We start from the raw sequence: 17,789 nt of genomic DNA, 5'->3' as shown, positions 1-17,789 counted from the left end.
CGGAAACGCGTTTTGACAGGAACTAAATAAATAGCGAGAAATCTTATTTTTAAATTCAAATTATAATTTAGATTGTTCCGTAAATACTGAGTGACAACAACGAAATGCAGTTCAAGACATACTGAAATTCCAAATACCACTATTTCTGGACAATGACCCAAACAGTCCAAACTCCTTACACTCAACAAATCGTTTTATTGTTGACTACACCATAGACACATTTGTCGCATTTGACTTTGGTTAGTAGTTAAGCAATTTTTTTGCGCTGGGCTTCGTAATTAAAGCAGAGAGGTTTCAGGGCCAGGACTCATTGATGTATGTGACGTTTCTAACCAATAACCAACTGCATCTGCCTGTCTCACCATCTCAGACGGAAGCGATTCGATGGTAACCCGCGAAGCAGCATCTTGTTTGGCCGTAGATGTCACCGTCTTCCTCTTCTTAGACTATCGGGGGTACACAAACAGGAGCACCTTAAATCTCCTCTCCGGGCAGTGGCGTGCCTACCCTCAAACATCCGCGGAACCTCGCCCTCCCAATGTGTACTACTCCACACTTACTGTAGAGGGCACTGCAGGCTTAACACTCGGGTCTGGGGGACGTTTCCTCCCCTCCTTTTCCAGATTGTCGTCCATTGCTGATCGTTCTTGATTTTATCACTTATTCAAGAAATTACGATCGAGCAACTCGAGCTGCTGCTGGTTTTCGGCGTCTTGCTGAAAACCGTAGTGGTCAAATGGGATTTCTGGAACCATAGGGCGATGTATATCTCCAACCATATTGTCTGTGACATCGCTATGTTTCTTATGCCGTCATATTCCAAGGATTCCAGAAACTTAACGTCACAGATGCGAATACAGTTGGCACAATACCCCCCACACAATAAAATGTTGTTGGAAATAATCTACTTGCATGGAGCCTATACATTTCCCTTTCAAAACTGATCCTGAAAAAGGATAATTGTGGGGTTGATTCCTGGATGGGGGGCTGCCATTGTACCCTCAGGCAAGGTATGTAATCAATTAAACAAATATTATACAAATTAAACAAATGTTATCTGTACTACTAAATGTCAAAAAAAATTGTGAGTTTCAGTGTTGATATCATCAGAATAAACAGAAGGATTTTTGTTTCCTACTGAAGAGTTCCAAATTTGCAGTTTGTTATGGGCCATGCGCAGTCAAACAGGACTGCTGTTATGCAAAATACTACACAGAATCAGCACCAGTTTAACACCCAGAACACACAGACATATAATATCAAATTTAAATAGAGCTTCAGTTTTAAAAAGGACATGTGGGCTTTGTGGAGATAAAGAGAAATAAACTGAACAGTTACACTGTCAAAATCCAAATTCATAATCACATTTATATTCATAATACATTCAAATTTACATTCATATTCATAATACATACACATTCACAATCACATTCATATTCATATTATAATAATTTTACTTTCATTCCCATTGTCTCCTCCCTCCCTTCCCCTTAAGAGTTCCTCTAATAATCATACATCCTAATGCCCCCAGAACATGAACGGGCGGTTGCCACCCCCCCCCCCCCCCCCCCCCCCCCCCCCCCCCCCCCCCCCCCCCCCCCCCCCCCCCCCCCCCCCCCCCCCCCCCCCCCCCCCCCCACGCATACACAGACTGAACACACACATACACACATACACATGCACATACACACATACACATGCACGTACACACACACACACACATACACACACAGCCCGTTCTGAGCCGCTCATCATGATGTATCCGTATCCCTGGATGCCTTGTTGTTTTTTTGGGGGGGGGGGGGGGGCAGTCAGCTGGTTTCGTCGATGACGTTACAATCCATCTGGTGTCGGAGGGCAACGCAGGCTTTGTGCGGCAGGTACACCCGGTGTGTGGCGGTGTCACCAGCCCTGCCCTCACCTGGAGAGCACCAGACCGCCGTGGGGGACAGGTACACTGGGGTGTCCCCGGGGAGCACTGGGGGGGGAGACAAAATGTTCCAAGTCTTTAATGTTCCAGTCCCTTAATGTTCCAAGCAGAGGCACAACATGTAGCAGCATGTCCCTCTCTAATGAACTCTCACAGGAGTTCCACCCCCTTTATGACATCACAGCCAAGGGGAGGGTTCTTAGTGACCGGCAGGTCTTTCATGGTTTCTGAAGCTCACAGATTCCCCCCCCTCCCCCCCCCCCCCTCCCCCCTCCCCCCCCCCCTCTGCAGTGTGCAGGAAGCTTACCCGCCTGAAGGGGGCGATGTCTCGTGCCACGTTCTCTACATCGCCGTTGCCAGGGGAAACAGTGCAGCGTCTTCACACCCATGCCTGATTGGTGGTGGTGGTAGGAGGATGGTCTGTCAGGAGAGGAGACACATTCACTCTCACGGTCTGGCACCTCACCTGGCCACACCTGCCCGCTGCGGAGCGGAATAAAAATTAGGCCCGAGTGCGGTGCCAGAGGACCTGGGGTACGTGTCCCACCCTCGTCACACAGTCTCGCCCCCGTGGGCCTGAGCATGGAGCCAAAGGAGGAATGGGGGGTCATGGGTGTGCCTGTCTGGGCCCCCCAGGTGTCCATTCCAGGCATTTAGCAGACGCTCTTATCCTGAACGACTTACACAACTTTTTACACAGCATTTACACTGCATCCATTTATACAGCTGGATATATACTGAAGCAATGCAGGTTAAGTACCTTGCTGAAGAGTACAACGGCAGTGTCCTGCCTGGGAATTGAACCTGCGACCTTTAGGTTACAGCTCCATACTCATTATGCTGCCCCACGCCCATGTCCTAGTGACCCTGTTTCATTTCTTGACCCCCAGAGGCCCCGGCTGAGCCCCTCCCGTCCCGTCTCCGCAGTCTGAGCCGGTCTGTGTGAGCAGGCTGCTAAAATCACTGCTCTCCCCGTTAAAGAATCAGTTCACTCAACACCGTGGGGAAAAACATCATCACCACAGGCTCAGGGTCCAGCGCTGTCACCTGAAAAATGTCCACACCAACCTAACAACGAGCTCCATTTAAGAGCAATCTGTTGCCATATTTCCTGATTTAAAAAGCACTGGCCGTGTCAGAAACAGCTTACCTGCCTAAACACAACTAGTACACTCAACAGTAGGCAAGTACGCGGTTTCGAGCAAAGTCATCCTCTTTTACATTTAATCCAAAGCTTAACTGTCGATGCAAAATCACTTCAAGAGGCGATTGCCATTGGCTGAAAGACGTCCGGGCATGACGGGCTCTCGCTGTCCAACAGCCAGGACCCGCATAAGCAGTTTTCCTTGAAAAGTCCGTTATATAAGGTAATAATAGCAAGGACATCATCCGGGGGGAGAAAATTAGAGCAGCTCTCGCTCTGAAGATCATCTGACCAAAGCCATACCCAGAATCAACGTGTGTTCAGAATTTATGAATCCATGTATTCATTTCTAATTCGTAGGATAAAACAACCGTTGGACTTCCCGACGTAAGAACACTTTATAGTGTCTTTCCTTAAAAGAGTGGGACACGGTAGCTTACACAAACGAAGCCCCCTGCGCTATTCAATTTCACTCACTCAGTTTGAAACAGTTTGAAGCCTGTTACACCCATGATTCTGTTTTAAATACTAAGCACCTCTGGGTTCCACAAATGCGGGCCAGCGCTCCAAGCCCAAATTAAAATGAAGACACTCAAAAAACCAAAAACAAGTCCCCAGTTCCCTTTACGTTACAGGTTTCTGTTTAAACAGCGTTTTCAAAGTTAACGTTTCCATGAACTTACCCTGTTGCTGGGTGACAGATTTGTTGCCGCCCCGGCGTTTATTTCGTTGAGAATTCCTTTTGAGGTCGCTGCCCCACATAGGTCTGCGAGTCTGGCTGGCTGTGGTCCCTGTAGTTAGAACAGCTCCGGCCAATGCGCGCGCGACCACACTGGGAAGGGTCTGGCGCACGCGGAGGGACGGAGCCTTTAAATAGATAATCGCCATGTGACATACGCGCCTCCGCCTCTTTTTCCGTATCTGTTTTACCTGGCTGGCAACCTGAGAGCGGGGCAAAGTGAGGTCCTCTATTAAATAAATGTTGTGACGCGCACGGATGTTTATCTGGAATGACAACCCACTAGGTATCAAGAATAATGGTAATGTAATGTACAGTGTGAAATATTATTATTATTATTATTATCATTACTGGTCTCTTTACGAATAGACAGCAGGCGGTATATATAGGCTAACATGATTTGAGTAATCACTGCCCTTTATTGTGCCGCTGACGCTTGCATTCAAAGCGACTCTCTCCGACAGTCAGTTGCAACTTAATTTCCTTCGGTTTTCTTTTTTCCGTGTTTTATTTTTTCCGTTTGGGCCAACGCCCAGAGCGGAATTTCTGCCGAGACCCGCACCCAAAGACATGCACCCAGAAAGAGAGAAAGAGAGAGGGCACCGTTTCCTGTGCGGTCTACACTAGCTGTACCACCTGTTCCAGGTAAACTGGAGCTGCTGTGTTTTCCGCGCTTCCTGTAGCTCTGTGCCCAGGTGTTCCTCCCTAGAAAGTTCAGGCCTGCACATCCTGTTCCCCTCTGTCTATATATAGAGACCTGCACAGTTCCCTGCCTGACTCTCTGTGTGAGCGACCAGCTGGGAACACACAAACCAGCAACACTGCTGAGGGAAAAACATCACATGCAGGTGTAGCCCTTTACCTGCACCTGTACCTGCCAGTCTGTGTATATGTGCCTGGCACTACACCTGACCTTAGTACCCAATTCAGATTCACTTGGTAAAGTTCATTGTGCCTGATTGTCTGCCATTCAACTGTGGAACCCACATATAAGATCATTCCAGGATCTGCACGTTTTATTTATTTATTTATTTTTATTTGGGGGGGGGGGGGGGGGGTGATTATTCTTGATTATTTGCAGGCTATCGTGGGTGAATTCTGTAAACTGTCTGTAAACTGGCTTCTAATGATCAGTGCGAGGGTGACCCCTGCAGGCGCCTGAGGGTAGTGCAGCCCGGCATTGTAGCACAGCGCTTTAACCATGCTGCCGTACCTGGAACCTGGAGATGACCGAGGGGTTTCTATTCGTTAAGCGTTCTAAACGTTTAGCGTTTCTATTCACTGCCGATGTAGCGCGAACATTCCCTGGGACAGGCGAGAACGGACATCACTAATCACCACTTCCAAAAGGAGTGCGTCAGAGTCAGAGCCGAGGTCAAGACACGAGAGAGCAAACTGGATGGGCAGACCAGTACTCATGGGAATTGTAGTGTCACATAAGTATCACTTCAAATTCACTTAATTATTTCAGATGTCCTCTGTAAACTACAATTTTTTTTTTTTTTCATAGAAAATGCTACCAAAAGGTCACCCGCCAACATGGCTGGTAAGAGAGACGGATTTTCTCGCCACTGCTGAATTCTACACAAGTGTTAATGTCAAGCCCCGAAGGCGAATTTGCGACTAAACATTTAATTTGGACACAATTAGCACTACGTGACTTCCGAGTTGAAGGGCAGCAGGTGTGTTTGTAGGGGGTTGGATTGGTGCCGCCATTCTGGCGCTTGTGTTTTATAGGCTGTGAACTCTCAAGGTCATGTGCGAGTTCAAAGGAGACGGAAATTAGTGAAAATAGCGACGTGAGTGTTTACCTGGTCTTTGCCGAGAAAGCTGCTGCTCGCCACCAATTCATCTAGTAAATAATAGCCTACGAACGTGTAAGTGGCTACCAACTTTTATGGACTGCTGGTATCAGCTACATGGTCTTTTTGAAAGTAGGAATTGGTTTGTCGAAAGAGTGATATTCAAGTAGGCTGAGTCCCCCTGCTTTTAGTTTTGAAATGTAACCTTTCCTTTTTTAGTACAACTCATTCAGGGCAGTGCGTAGACAAGCGGTTGCCCATCTTTAAAGAAAGAAAATATGCATCCGTAGCTCGTAAGCGTAGGCTACATTGAAATAGGAAGTCTGGAGTAGGCCTATGCGAGGTAGGCCTACATCCTGTCTCCCTAAAAAAGCTATCGATAGACTGCAGCTGGCTAAAGTCTCAAAATTAATTACAATGATCCAAGTCATAATGTCAAACTGAAAACACGTATGTTGTTTAAAAAAAAAAATAAAAAAAAAGATATTACAAACGTTTAGTCTGACTGACGGAGGTAAGAAGGTGCTTTGCCAAGTTGGCTAGCAGGCCGGAGCCGTAATGGCGAATAGACTATAGGTTGTGATAGCTTGGGCATTTACTACGGCATTGTGAAATCTCTTCGAACGGTTTGTGTTAAAATTAATTGTTTTGCTGTGGGTTTGCGGCCGCTCATTGTTTAAGTTTTATATTACAAACGTTTAATTTGACTGACTGGGTTAACGGGGCTTTGATAAGATTTCTGGCAGGAGGGCTGGATCCGCAATGGCAGATAGACTATTCCTAGCAGGGTTGTGATATCTTGGGCATTGCCATGCCTATTTATTACTTATTTTGCTGTGGGTATTCGGTCGTCTTGTTGGAACAGCTACGGCCTAAACGTAAGTAAATAATTTTACAAAATGGCGTCTAAACGCTTTAAGTTATACGTGTGAATTCAGGACATGAAACGGACAAGCGCAAACCGCGCAGTGAAGTTTTTGAAATGGCGTCAAATTAAAATGGTTACTTCCTCGATCTGTCCGCCAGGGGGTGGTTGTACAGCGATACGAAAATGAATTTGACTGTATTGAGGTGCTCTAGTTGAATGCGCCAGTTTGTGAAATTAACGTCTGTTTGCGAGGGGAGAGCATTTTAGGGGACAGTTTTTTATGCTGGATGGTTTTACATAATCCGCGCCGTCTCGACCTGTTAGACCCGTTGTTAAGTACTGTCGAGTGTTTTGACACAAACAATAGTAACCATTAAGTGCAAAACTGTTACTAACCCCCACCTTACTCGAATTAATACCGTTGAACGATATGACATGGATGTGGATTTGAATTGCTACACCATATGTAGACTTCGGGTATAACGTGGTAACCGATTTAAATGTCTGTATAACAGTTCCTATACATTTTTCTGGTATTCTCACGTGTATTTTATAAAGTGTGATTATAACACGATGCTTTCAGTTTTGCGTTGGCTACGTGTTTAACCAAAGATGGCTCGTGGTTAGCAAATATCACAGGGGATTTGGCGAATGTTTGGCTAGCAACGCTTGGATGCAGTACAATCAAAGAGCTTCGAATGCCTCTTTGGTACAGTGCGGTGTTGTAACGTTACTCGATTTGAAATGCAGACCGTCTGAAAACAATCGTTTTGAACACACTGTGTGTGTCGACGCCGTATCCGAAGCATTGTCTTTTGTGCTGCACAACAGGTTTGTGAAAGTTAAACCGGATAAACGTGCAAAGAAGGGAGCGCTTTACATTGCGTTTGTGCGGTCTGCCCCTCATCTCTTGCCGTAGTTCACTGGAGTGACGTGTAAAAACTATAATTACACTAACGGGTCTGATTGGTGGAAAATGTTTTAGTGTACGTTGCAATGTATCATGGGATCTTCTCAAAATGATCAAACTATTAAAAAATATACTTAATCTAGCTATATGGATACATGAATTTGTGTTTTGTAATTGGTTATTTAACCGTTGTGAATTGTCGGGGCCGTTGAGAAGTGTAGTCCAAATTTACCTTCCCGTCACTGTGCGTTGTGTTTCCCACATCGACTCCCCCGACTCAAACCACGGTTCAGTATCGCTTCTCGGCCTTTTGGCTAAGATCAAGTGTAGTATCTGTTCTTATCAGTTTAATATCTGATATGTCCCCTATCTGGGGACCATATATTAAATTGATTTTTGGAACAGGGAGATGGAATAGGGGCTTGCTCCGTCCACTCCACGCATCGACCTGGTATTGCAGTACATCCAGGAACGGTGCACTCCCCATTTGGGGAAAAATAATGGTCTGAAGAAAAATGTAGATGATTTTTGAGTGGTGTTCATAATTGTTAAGGCTGGAGATTGAGTATGTGTCTGTGTCTTGTATAATAGAATTTTGTGTTGAATTAGGCAGGTAAAGGTTGAAAGTGTTAATCAAAATACTGTATGTCTATTTGTGTCAAGTTTTATTTGGAATCACATGGTTTGCTGAATTTTATGTTTTTTTGAGACAATGTGATTATAATGTCACTATGATGACTAACTGGGTAGTTGATGTACTGTTTGGGTATGGCTTGTATAATTGGAATACTGTACGTCTACACGTGTTAGATTTTACTGTGGTGTCATGTGGCTTGCTGCATTTCATGGTTTCCTGAAAGGAGGAGATTTGGAAGCTCGCAGAGTAACTTCCAAGTGCAAGTCAGCAGTTCCCTTTCAAGACAAAGCCTTGCAGTCATTCAGTGGTGACAGGCAGCTACTTTGGTTTAAATTAGCTTCCTGACCTCTCCGGGGTCCTATACGATCTAGGGTCTAAAGCAATAGCCTACATGTATTTTAGCTAGAGCAAAGAAGTACGACACCATACTTTACTGGTGAACTCATTAAGCCCTCTCTGGATGCTTCCGTACAGCCTGTCCCCCCTGAAAATGGGCTTGAATGTGTGGGGATTTCATTTGAAATATTGAGATTGTTTATTTTATTTTTATTTTTTATTGCAAATGGTCTAAACTCATTTCAGCACCGACTCTCAGGACCAACGAGTGATTCCCTTATGGATTTCAGTGATAGGTGAGCCAAGGTGCAGTTTAAAGAGGTTTTCCTGTTCAGATAATTTCAGTCTATATTATTGCACTTGGGAAAATGTGATTGTGTGCTGAAGAATGATTGGTTGATGTATGTAATGTTCTTTTCTGAAACTAAAGCTTTTAAAAATTGAATTGTGTTTTTAGTCTGGCAGAAGATGGACTGTTTCTGGGGTGTCAGGGACGGTGCTGCACAGTGATGACTGCTTAGATCTTTTTAGGGTCATATTGTTGGCTGTATATATTTTTATTTTCACCTTCATGTCTGTAGAATGGTATCAGGGACTAAAACCCAGGCAAGTGTCCATTAAGTATAGCTTGCCTGGACATGTAGTGGAGGCAGAAACACTGGGGGTATTCAAGGCCCGGCTTGATACGGTGTTAGGTACTATTTAGCTTTTAGGTAAACTAAGCATTAAGTACAGTTTAGTGGTAGGAATAGATGAGCAGTGTTGGGCTGAATGGCCTGTTCTCGTCTTAAGTTATGTTATAAGTGCTGTTTATCTATGGAAAGGGTGTGGGCATGTCAGGTAATCTACACCGGAAGGTAAGAAACACTGCTCTGTCTTGGTGTGTTATAAACCCTTTAATTAGACGACATCATAAATTACAATCAAATATAGCATGACATCTGTGTGTATAAAATGACAGTAATACAAAATATAGGTTTCAGTACTGGGAGGATAAACGGGGGAATGTGGTGGTGTGTCTCTCGGGCTTGCTGACTGTGTGGTGTGACGACCTCACAGGTCGCTGCTGAAGGAAGCGTTCTAACGACAGCGGAGTCTGAAGACGAGGAGGAATGAGGAGGAAGATCGGTACATAAAGGCTGAAGTCTTTGGCTCACAAAGAGGCTCTGAGCGGGGGGTGTTTAAGGAAGCGGGATCACTGGGTTAGCTGGACAACCACTAAAACCCAGAATGGCTCTTCACTTCAGTCCATGTCCCAGATTTGGGAGGGTTTTGGGTTTTACTCTGCAGTTATCCAGCTAACTCTGTGATCCTGCTTTGTGAAACAAGGCCCAGGATCATTGATGGAGTTGTAACCTGCGATTTTTCTGTTTGGGCGAAAGTCTCTGGTAGGGTTTTGGACATTCTCATTGGTCGGGGGCTCTGGGGGCGGTTCCCTGGGTGTGGGAGGGGGCTGTGAGGTCAGCACGGGCGCCTGCTCAGATTGGTCAGGTGCTTCTGCGCTGCGGCCTTGTACAGGAGGGTGAAGCTGCCAGGGACCAGAACGCCACGCCCGTTCTCATCCACCTGCCCCATCAGGATGTAGTTCATCCCTGAGAGAGCGTGAGAGGGAGAGAGAGCACGAGAGGGAGAAAGAGGGGAGGGAGATCGTGAGAGGGAGAGAGAGCGAATGAGAGGGAGAGAGCGTGAGAGGATGAGGGAGAGAGAGCGAATGAGAGGGGGAGAGAGCGTGAGAGGGAGAGAGAGAGGGAGGAGAGATCGTGAGAGCGAATGAGAGGGAGAGAGCGTGAGTGAGAGAAAGGGATAGAGAAAGGGGAGAGGGTGAGAGCAAGTGACCCAATCATCCATCAGTCAATCGACCAGCTTCCATTTGCCACTGGTATAGTGCATGCATATGTATGGATAGTGTGTGTGTTAGTGTGTGTGTGTGTGTGTGTGTGTGCGCGTGTTTTAGTGTGCGTGTGCATGTGTGTGTGTGTTTTAGTGTGTGCGTGTTAGTGCGTATGTGTGTGTGTGTGCGTGTCTTTTAGTGCGCGTGTGCATGTTAGTGCGTGTGTGTGTGTTTTAGTGTGTGTGTGTTTGTGCGCGTGTGTGTATGTGTGTTTTAGTGTGTGTGTGTGTTTAGCGTGTGCATGTGTGTACCTCTGCGCAGGAGGGGACACTTCTTGCAGGTGGACTGCAGGCGCACAGACATGGCCTCCCCTGCCTGGGTGATGGTGAGTCGGCCGGCCTTGTAGGCCTTGATGAGCGACACGTTGATGTTGACGCTGCCCCTCAGCCCCGGGGTCACTGCCGTGATCTTTCCCGTGATCACTGGGGGGGGAACGGGGGGGGGGCACGGTCACTCATCCGCTTCACACGGCACCAACCATTCACATGACTACCTGCCTCTGAACACTGTGTAGGCAGTAGTAGTTGTGTTGCTATAACTGCTGTGGAATTACTCAAATAACCCAGAGGTTGCTGGTTTAATCCCTAATGGGGCACTGCCTCTGTACGCCTGACCTCAACGCTATAGTCAGGGAGGACGCAATGAATGTCCAGTACACTGAGACGGATGCTTTCTCTGACACAAACACGCAGGTGTGACTTCACACAGGTGTGCAGCTTAATCCGCTGGCACATAGAAACAATGCTGGTGCAGTACTACACATAGCCACCAGATGCCCCCATCAGTCCTTTTTTTGTTAAAGGAAAAAACTGTGCACTGAGCTTTGAGCATACAGCCTAGGGCACAAAGGCCAGTTAAGACATGGCAAGAGCATTTATACCCTTAAACTTGGTACGGCACTCACCCAGAGTGAGTCGCGGGGTTTATGTAGGCACAGGTGTGAGTGCCAGGGTGTTACAGGTAAGATGCAGGTACAGGTGTGTGACTCACCAAATTCACTGTTGCAGAAGCTGCTCTGAATGTTTCCAGCCCGAGTACATGCTCCTCTACACAGAGGGTTCTGCGGTGGGTCTGCCAAAAAACACACACACCATCAATGCACACACATCACACACACACACAGGCATAACTTGCCTACCCCAAAGGGCTCAACTGGCACAAAATGCACAAGTAGCACAATACAAGCAATCAGTACAAAGGTCACTGCGCATACACACCCAATCCACTGGCTCAATGCATCACCCAATCAGCTCGCTCAATGTATCACCCAATCAGCTCACTTATTGTATCACCCAATTCAGTGGCTCAATGCATCACCCAATTAGCTCGCTCAATGTATCACCCAATCCACTGGCTCAATGCATCACCCAATCAGAGTGCTCAGTTCAGTATCCAATCAGCTGCCACTCACTGAGCGGCTTCTTCCTGGTGGCGGGTTTGGGTGTGGTGGGCTCAGGCTGAGGTGGTGATGTGGGTTTGGGTGTGAAGGGGGCCGGGCGGGCTGGGGCCGGGGGCTTGACGCTGGGTTTGGGGGGCGCAGAGTCCATGTTGGGACCCGTCCCAGCGGCCCCCTCCACAGTCGGCTCCCTGGAGCCGCGCGGGATGCTGGAATAACTCGCCATGAAGCCGTCCGAGGTCACGCTGAGGTCAGAGACAAACTGGACCAGGAGCTCATTCCCATTGGTCACTATGTCTCTGTGGGCAGAGCCAGAGCCCCCAGGGGCAAAAGGGACATGAATGAGTGTGAATGTTGGAGAATGTAGCGAGATGCAGGATTGAGGAGGAACCCTCGGCGCGCTTCCGGAAGGTTCCGTGTGACTCACCCGGGCAGGAGGTCTCCGCAGTACCTCCCGATCCGCCGCGAGTCGTCCTTCTCGCCGCCGTTGAAGAAGGCCACGTAGTCGAAGCGGCAGTAGCTGTCGGGCTCCAGGTCGAACTTCTCAAACTTCACTTCGATTATCTGTGAGACAGGAACACACTGAGCATAACTGGAACACACAGGATTCTGTCTCACGTTCAAATCTACACCAATGATAATACAGGGAGAAGTGTATCCAGATATTAAAACACTGCTATCCAAATGCGCTACATCCGTTAAATGGAAGGAATAACGTTTTAAAGTCAAAAAGTAGGAAAATATAACAATGGATTCAACAAATATAGAAATTTTCCACTGTAGTAGAAGCAGACAGACGGACACGGCAAGGATAGAATTCTGTCAACATTCTCCACACTCCTGCAGACTCGCATCACAGAGTCACACAGGAATGCTGTGGGTCTGCTGGTCTGAGCGAAGGATGGGAGGTTTTGAATGAAAATAAGCACAGGGGGCAGAAGATAAACACGCAGGGGGTTGTGGGATACGACCATGTCAGGCTCCACTGTGATGTGCCAGGAGCAGCTGATGCCTGCTGGGTAGTTCTTCTCTGGCCAGTTCGGGGTCTTCAGAGAACCCTGCGGCTTGGTCATTCTTCCTCCACAAAACTGGTTTTCTGAGAGAGAGAGGGGAAAGGGAGAAGAGGAAGACGGGATGAGAGAAGTCGGCGGATGAGGAAGGAGGAGGAGATGGTAAATGCTGGTTCCTCAGGCTCGTGTGGATTTGCTCAGGAGTCGCGGAGGAATGGTGGGTTTGAGGGCGCAGCTTACCGTCCACGTGGGGCTTCGCCCCGTTAAAGTACGCCACGAAGCCCCGCCCCCCCGTGCCCGAATCGGACGCCATCTCCACCATCATGGTGTTGCTGGTGGACATGAGCGCGCCGGGCCGGAAGGTTCCACAGAAGCGGCCCAGCTTCTGCATGGTGTACGAGTGCCCGTTGTACACGTCCACGTAGTCATAGCGACAGAGTGGGTCGGCCTCCAGGTCGAAGATCCGGAAGGACAGCATGACCACGTTGCCCTCGGGGACCTGTGGGGGGAGGGGCCAGACATTGCACATGAGCCCTCTGCCGCACCCTCATGGGCCGAGCCAAAATGGTGGTCTGAGCTTTGGTGTGATGTGATATAGAGCCAAGATGGCACCCTTGAGTTTTCTCTGGTGTTTATTGTTAGTCGTTTTGATGGCTGTTGTGCTGGGAGCTCACCGTGATGTACCAGGTGCATTTGCTGTCGGGCTTATAATAGCTGGGGAACCCCTCACTACCCACAAACCCAGAGTCCGTGACGAAGTGACCCCCACACTGAAACACAGGCCTGGGAGGGAGAGAGATATTTAATACAAACATGCGCACACACATACACACAAACGCACTCGCACATGCACACACATTCACACATTCATACGCACACGCGCGCACACACACACATACATTCACAAGGCATACACACAGGTACACTCGCACATGCACACACACACATATGGACACGCACATGCGCGCGCACACAGACAGACACACACACATAGATGCATTCACATGCATACACACAGGCGCACTTGCATACACAGACACACTTATACACACGCGCACACACACACACGGACACACTCACACACACACACACAGTCTGCCTGAGTCACATCCTGTAAGATTAGCTCTCGCCCCCTGCAGTGTCCCCTGGGTCAGTGACCAGGGTGGAGGGAGGGGGGGGGGGTCGGGGGGAATGGAGGGGTGATTGGAGGGTCCATATCCCCACAGGCTGAAGTTCTGTCCCCCCCCCCAGGACTGACAGGCTTCTGCACTGGCATTTTTCCTTCTCTCATGTCTGTTCTCTCTCTCCATTTTCCCATATCTCATTGTCTCCCTCCCCCTCTCTCTCTCATTTTCTCTCTGTTTCTTCCCCCTCTCTCGATGTCTTTCCTGTGCCATCACCCCGCCCCCACTTGTGCCTATTCAAATGTTTTTTGAATCCTGTGGAAGAAAACTGCTTGCCTTCATACAATGGAAATTTTTCAGACCAAGGTATTGCCAACATATTTTCATGAATATATATTCATGTGATTAAACTGAGACACTAGACGTGTCTCTAAGTCAAACATGCCCCTGAGTTAGTGTTGCAGCACTGTACTGCTGTTCCCTTGTTGCTGTTCTCAATACTGCTGTTCTCCCTGTGCTGCTGTTCTCTCTGTACTGCTGTTCTCTCTGTGCTGCTGTTCTCTGTACTGCTGTTCTTTCTGTACTGTGCTGCTGTTCTCTCTATACTGCTGTTCTCTATGTACTGTGCTGCTGTTCTCTCTATACTGCTGTTCTCTCTGTACTGTGCTGCTGTTCCCTTGCTGCTGTTCTCTCTGTACTGCTGTTCCCTTGCTGCTGTTCTCTGTGCTGTTGTTTTCTCTGTATTGCTGTTCCCTTGCTACAGTTCTGTCTGTGCTGTTGTTTTCTCTGTACTGTGCTGCTGTTCTCTGTACTGCTGTTCTCTTACTGAATTTGGGTCCTCAGGGGCCACAGTGTTAAAAGCTTGTTGGGTATTGTTGTGTGAGTGGAGTCTCAGTGGTGTAAACCCTTCGCTGCGTTAAGGACGGTGTTTCCGTCAAGTACACGGCAGCACTTCTCTAAAAGAGAGGTTCATGCAAATCATAAACATTCACATTTTTTCCCCTCCTGTTTTTCCTGACAAAAGACCAGCATACAGAAGGAGAAAATAACTTTCCACAACGGCAGCCTGTAGGTCGCTGGTGAAGGATCTGTTTGTGCAATTTGCTACAGATCTAAGAGAGCTCCACAATTCATACACGTAAAACTATGCAAACTCCCACGCAGACAAAAGCCAGCTGACCCAGTCCAGCCCCCTCCAAACCAAACCCTCTCATTCTGAAGACAAACACGGGGGGGTGTAAACCGCACTCCAGAACTCTCTAGAACCCAACAGCCAGTCTAAGCCGGGGGAAACCGAAGGGACATTTTGTTTTGCGTCCGTTTTTACGTTTCAAATCCACTACACTGATAGTTATTTTTAGAAGAAAATTTAAAAAATAAGGCAAAAATTAATATTTAAAACTGAAGCACCTAAAGCCACCTTGTTGAGAGGGAGTCAGAGGCGAGAAGTACAAAAAAAAATACTTGGTCATTAAAACGGAGGTAAGGCTGAACATTCTCTTAGTTTTAAAAACTCACATGTAGTTTCATCCACACACATGTATATATACAGTCTCACACACACACATATATGCCCTCTCTTCGTCTCACGCACACACACACACACACACACTTGCGTCCACATGCACACACTCACCTGGTATAGTTGGTTCTCGGAGTAGTTTGGCTCTGGGCCTGCACCCATCCCAGCACCAGAACCAGACAGGAACCAGAGACCCACATAGATGCCCTGCACCTCATCCTGCTTTCCGAAAGTGAGAGAGGGAGAGAGGGATGCCAGCGGCAGAAAAGAGGGAAGGAGGGAGAGAGAGGGAGGGAGTTGGAGGCAGTGCAGAGGAGGGGGGTCTGTTTAATTATTACCAGATGCTGTTTCTCTTTACTCGACTTCACTAAAAGCAGAACTGAATAGAGGGGAGAGAGTAGAGGGAAATAAAAAGGTGGATTTATGTTGGGGGGCTATTGTTTGTGTCTGAGTTCTGTTTTTCCCAGTCTGCCTGCCAAGCCTGTCCACCTCGGATCACCTCTACACTGCACTGCTGGCCCTGTTCACCGCACACACAGCCCTGAGGTTCAGCCCTCTGAACCTCCAACACTCAGCCTCTAACATTCAACCTCTAACGCTTCACCTCCAGGTCTCAACCTCTAACTCAGTGGTCTCCAACCCTGGTCCTGGAGAGCTACAGACCGGTTTTCATAGTGACTCTGCACTTCATGAATCAATTAGAGCAGTTGATATAACAGTTAACTCAACTCACCTGGTGTCTTGGGTCTCAATTGGGTGTTGATTTTAAGGCGAAAACAAAAACCAGCAGACCCTGTAGCTCTCCAGGACCAGGGTTGGAGACCACTGCTCTACCTCTAATGCTCAACCTCTGGCTCTGAACCTCTAATGCTCAACCTCAAACACTGAACCTCAAATCCTCAACCTCCCGACGGGCGGGTCCTCACGTGGAGCCATGGCCATGTGTGCGCTGTTCTGGGCCCGAGGCTGACGAGGCCTTGGCCCGTTAATCGAGGCACTGCTGTAATGGGCTGTAGTTTACATACAGGTGTCAGGGCTGAGAGGGGTGTGTCCCGCACTGCATTATGGGGGGTTGCGTGTGTGTATATGCATGCTGTAATGGGCAACTTCCTCTTATAAATCAGATCCCGTCTTAAATGTATGATGTTCGCATTTTATTTATTTTCCGCACTAAATTTAGAGAGCCCTGAGACTGGCCGTACGTGGCCCCCTTCATCATCATCATCATCATCATCATCACTGTCCACACTGTCCTTAGCTTGAACATACAAGTCTCTCAGGCCCTTTAAAACACACAGTTCCAGCAGACCCTTCATCACACATGAAATGCACACAACGGCTTTCCCACCCAAGGGGCGTAAATTATGATGAGAGATGTACAGTAGCTGCAGAACTGCATGCACAGGAGGAAATGGAGCAGGGGGTGTGTGTATGTGCGTGTGCATGTGTGTGTGTGTGCATGTACACGGATCACAGCACTGAAAAATCCTTTCAGACGTGAACTAAACCAAAACGAGGCGCAGGAGGTTCATGGTGAATAGTTTCACTTTTGCCCAGTTCATTAAATTCCTCTCTCTCCCTCCCCGTTTCCTTCCCCCTCTCTCTTCCTCTCCCTCCGTCTCCTTCCTGTCACAAATGCGCTGGGGAAAAAAAGACTAAAATTCTGCCAGTGGGAGGTCAGCTCTTTCGAACAAGGACCGAATCAGATTGCACCATAAATACTGCACTGGTCGCCAAAAGTCTCCATTACACAACCCCCCTTGCTCCGCCCCCTTCCCCTGCCCCCTCCCGACCCCACCCCCTGCCCCCGCCCCCTGTGGCTGGAATTCATGTCATGATGGATTGTTCTGGAAACAGCCAGTGTGCAGGCAGCCCGTTAGGACTGCTTTAGCCTTAGGTTTGGGTCACTACTGCACCCGCCCCTGCACCCACCTTACCCCCACATCCCCCCCTGACCCCCACACCCGCTTACAGTCACATTCCTGCTCTCAGTCATGTTCAGACACTTATCTCCTCCAGACAGGGAGAGAGAGGGGGAGAGAGGGGACAGAGGAAGAGAGAGAGAAAGGATGAGCAAGGGAGAGAGAGCTGGAGAAAGTGAGACGGATTGAGGGAGATGGGCAGGGGGGTTGAATGTGAGACAGGCAGACAGAGACTCCCTGTGCGCCTGAGGTCCTCGGGCAGAACCCGGCTCCATTTCAATACTGACCCCCCCCCTCCCCCGCTGGGTTTACTCCCTGCCCCCCTCCCCCGCTGGGTTTACTCCCTGCCCCCCCCTCCCCCACTGGGTTTACTCCCTGCCCCCCCCCCCTCCCAGACCCACAGGGTTTACTCACCACCCCAGACCCGCATGGTTTACTCCCCCAGCTCTACAGTGGGAAAGGGCTATAATGAGGCAGCCTGGTTCAGCTCTACAGTGGGAAAGGGCTATAATGAGCCAGCCTGGCTCAGCTCTACAGTGGGAAAGGGCTATAATGAGC

The 17,789-nt window shown here is 48.3% G+C and overlaps 3 protein-coding genes and 1 non-coding gene across 8 annotated transcripts in view; 1 reads left to right on the top strand and 3 right to left on the bottom strand.

Annotated features, from left to right (window-relative positions):
• Nucleotides 1-1,581, bottom strand: part of LOC118235955 (F-box only protein 24-like) — a 2,966-nt gene extending 1,385 nt beyond the window's left edge. Inside the window, exons 1-2 of the mRNA XM_035433877.1 lie at nt 561-1,581; nt 363-446 (exon numbers count right to left, since the gene is read on the bottom strand). Coding sequence (XP_035289768.1) covers nt 363-446; nt 561-635 — 159 coding nt within the window. The 5' untranslated portion in view covers nt 636-1,581. The remainder of the gene's footprint in view (nt 1-362; nt 447-560) is intronic.
• A 214-nt stretch (nt 1,582-1,795) lies between these two features.
• Nucleotides 1,796-5,809, bottom strand: si:ch211-237l4.6 (uncharacterized protein LOC446130 homolog). Of its 5 annotated transcripts, none has more exons than XR_004766952.1 (4): nt 5,625-5,809; nt 3,758-4,016; nt 2,238-2,350; nt 1,796-1,978 (listed from the first exon to the last, which is right to left on the bottom strand). XR_004766952.1 is itself a non-coding variant. In XM_035433879.1 (3 exons), the coding sequence occupies exons 1-3, from the start codon at nt 3,584-3,586 to the stop codon at nt 1,812-1,814; spliced, it is 315 nt and encodes a 104-aa protein (XP_035289770.1). In that variant the 5' UTR covers nt 3,587-3,716; the 3' UTR covers nt 1,796-1,811. The 5 variants fall into 5 exon arrangements, 1 of the variants encoding a protein (XP_035289770.1); XR_004766954.1 differs by having other exon boundaries at nt 3,758-3,941; nt 5,625-5,639; XR_004766953.1 differs by lacking the exon at nt 5,625-5,809 and adding an exon at nt 4,450-4,464.
• Nucleotides 5,810-7,687: 1,878 nt separating this feature from the next.
• Nucleotides 7,688-7,878, top strand: LOC118236828. Its single transcript, XR_004767108.1, has one exon. It is a non-coding gene; the product is annotated as a U2 spliceosomal RNA (small nuclear RNA).
• Nucleotides 7,879-9,243: 1,365 nt separating this feature from the next.
• Nucleotides 9,244-15,580, bottom strand: pcolcea (procollagen C-endopeptidase enhancer a). Its single transcript, XM_035433875.1, has 9 exons — nt 15,424-15,580; nt 13,338-13,446; nt 12,904-13,162; nt 12,625-12,749; nt 12,081-12,217; nt 11,669-11,952; nt 11,248-11,328; nt 10,509-10,679; nt 9,244-9,958 (listed from the first exon to the last, which is right to left on the bottom strand). Exons 1-9 carry the CDS (start codon nt 15,525-15,527, stop codon nt 9,828-9,830), a joined length of 1,401 nt encoding a protein of 466 aa, XP_035289766.1. The 5' UTR covers nt 15,528-15,580; the 3' UTR covers nt 9,244-9,827.
• Between the last annotated feature and the right edge of the window lie 2,209 nt (nt 15,581-17,789).

This window comes from Anguilla anguilla, chromosome 9, assembly GCF_013347855.1.
Source record: "Anguilla anguilla isolate fAngAng1 chromosome 9, fAngAng1.pri, whole genome shotgun sequence".
Taxonomy (NCBI): domain Eukaryota; kingdom Metazoa; phylum Chordata; class Actinopteri; order Anguilliformes; family Anguillidae; genus Anguilla; species Anguilla anguilla.
Note: the sequence above shows the minus strand (reverse complement) of the source record. Positions and strands in the feature narration are given on the sequence as shown.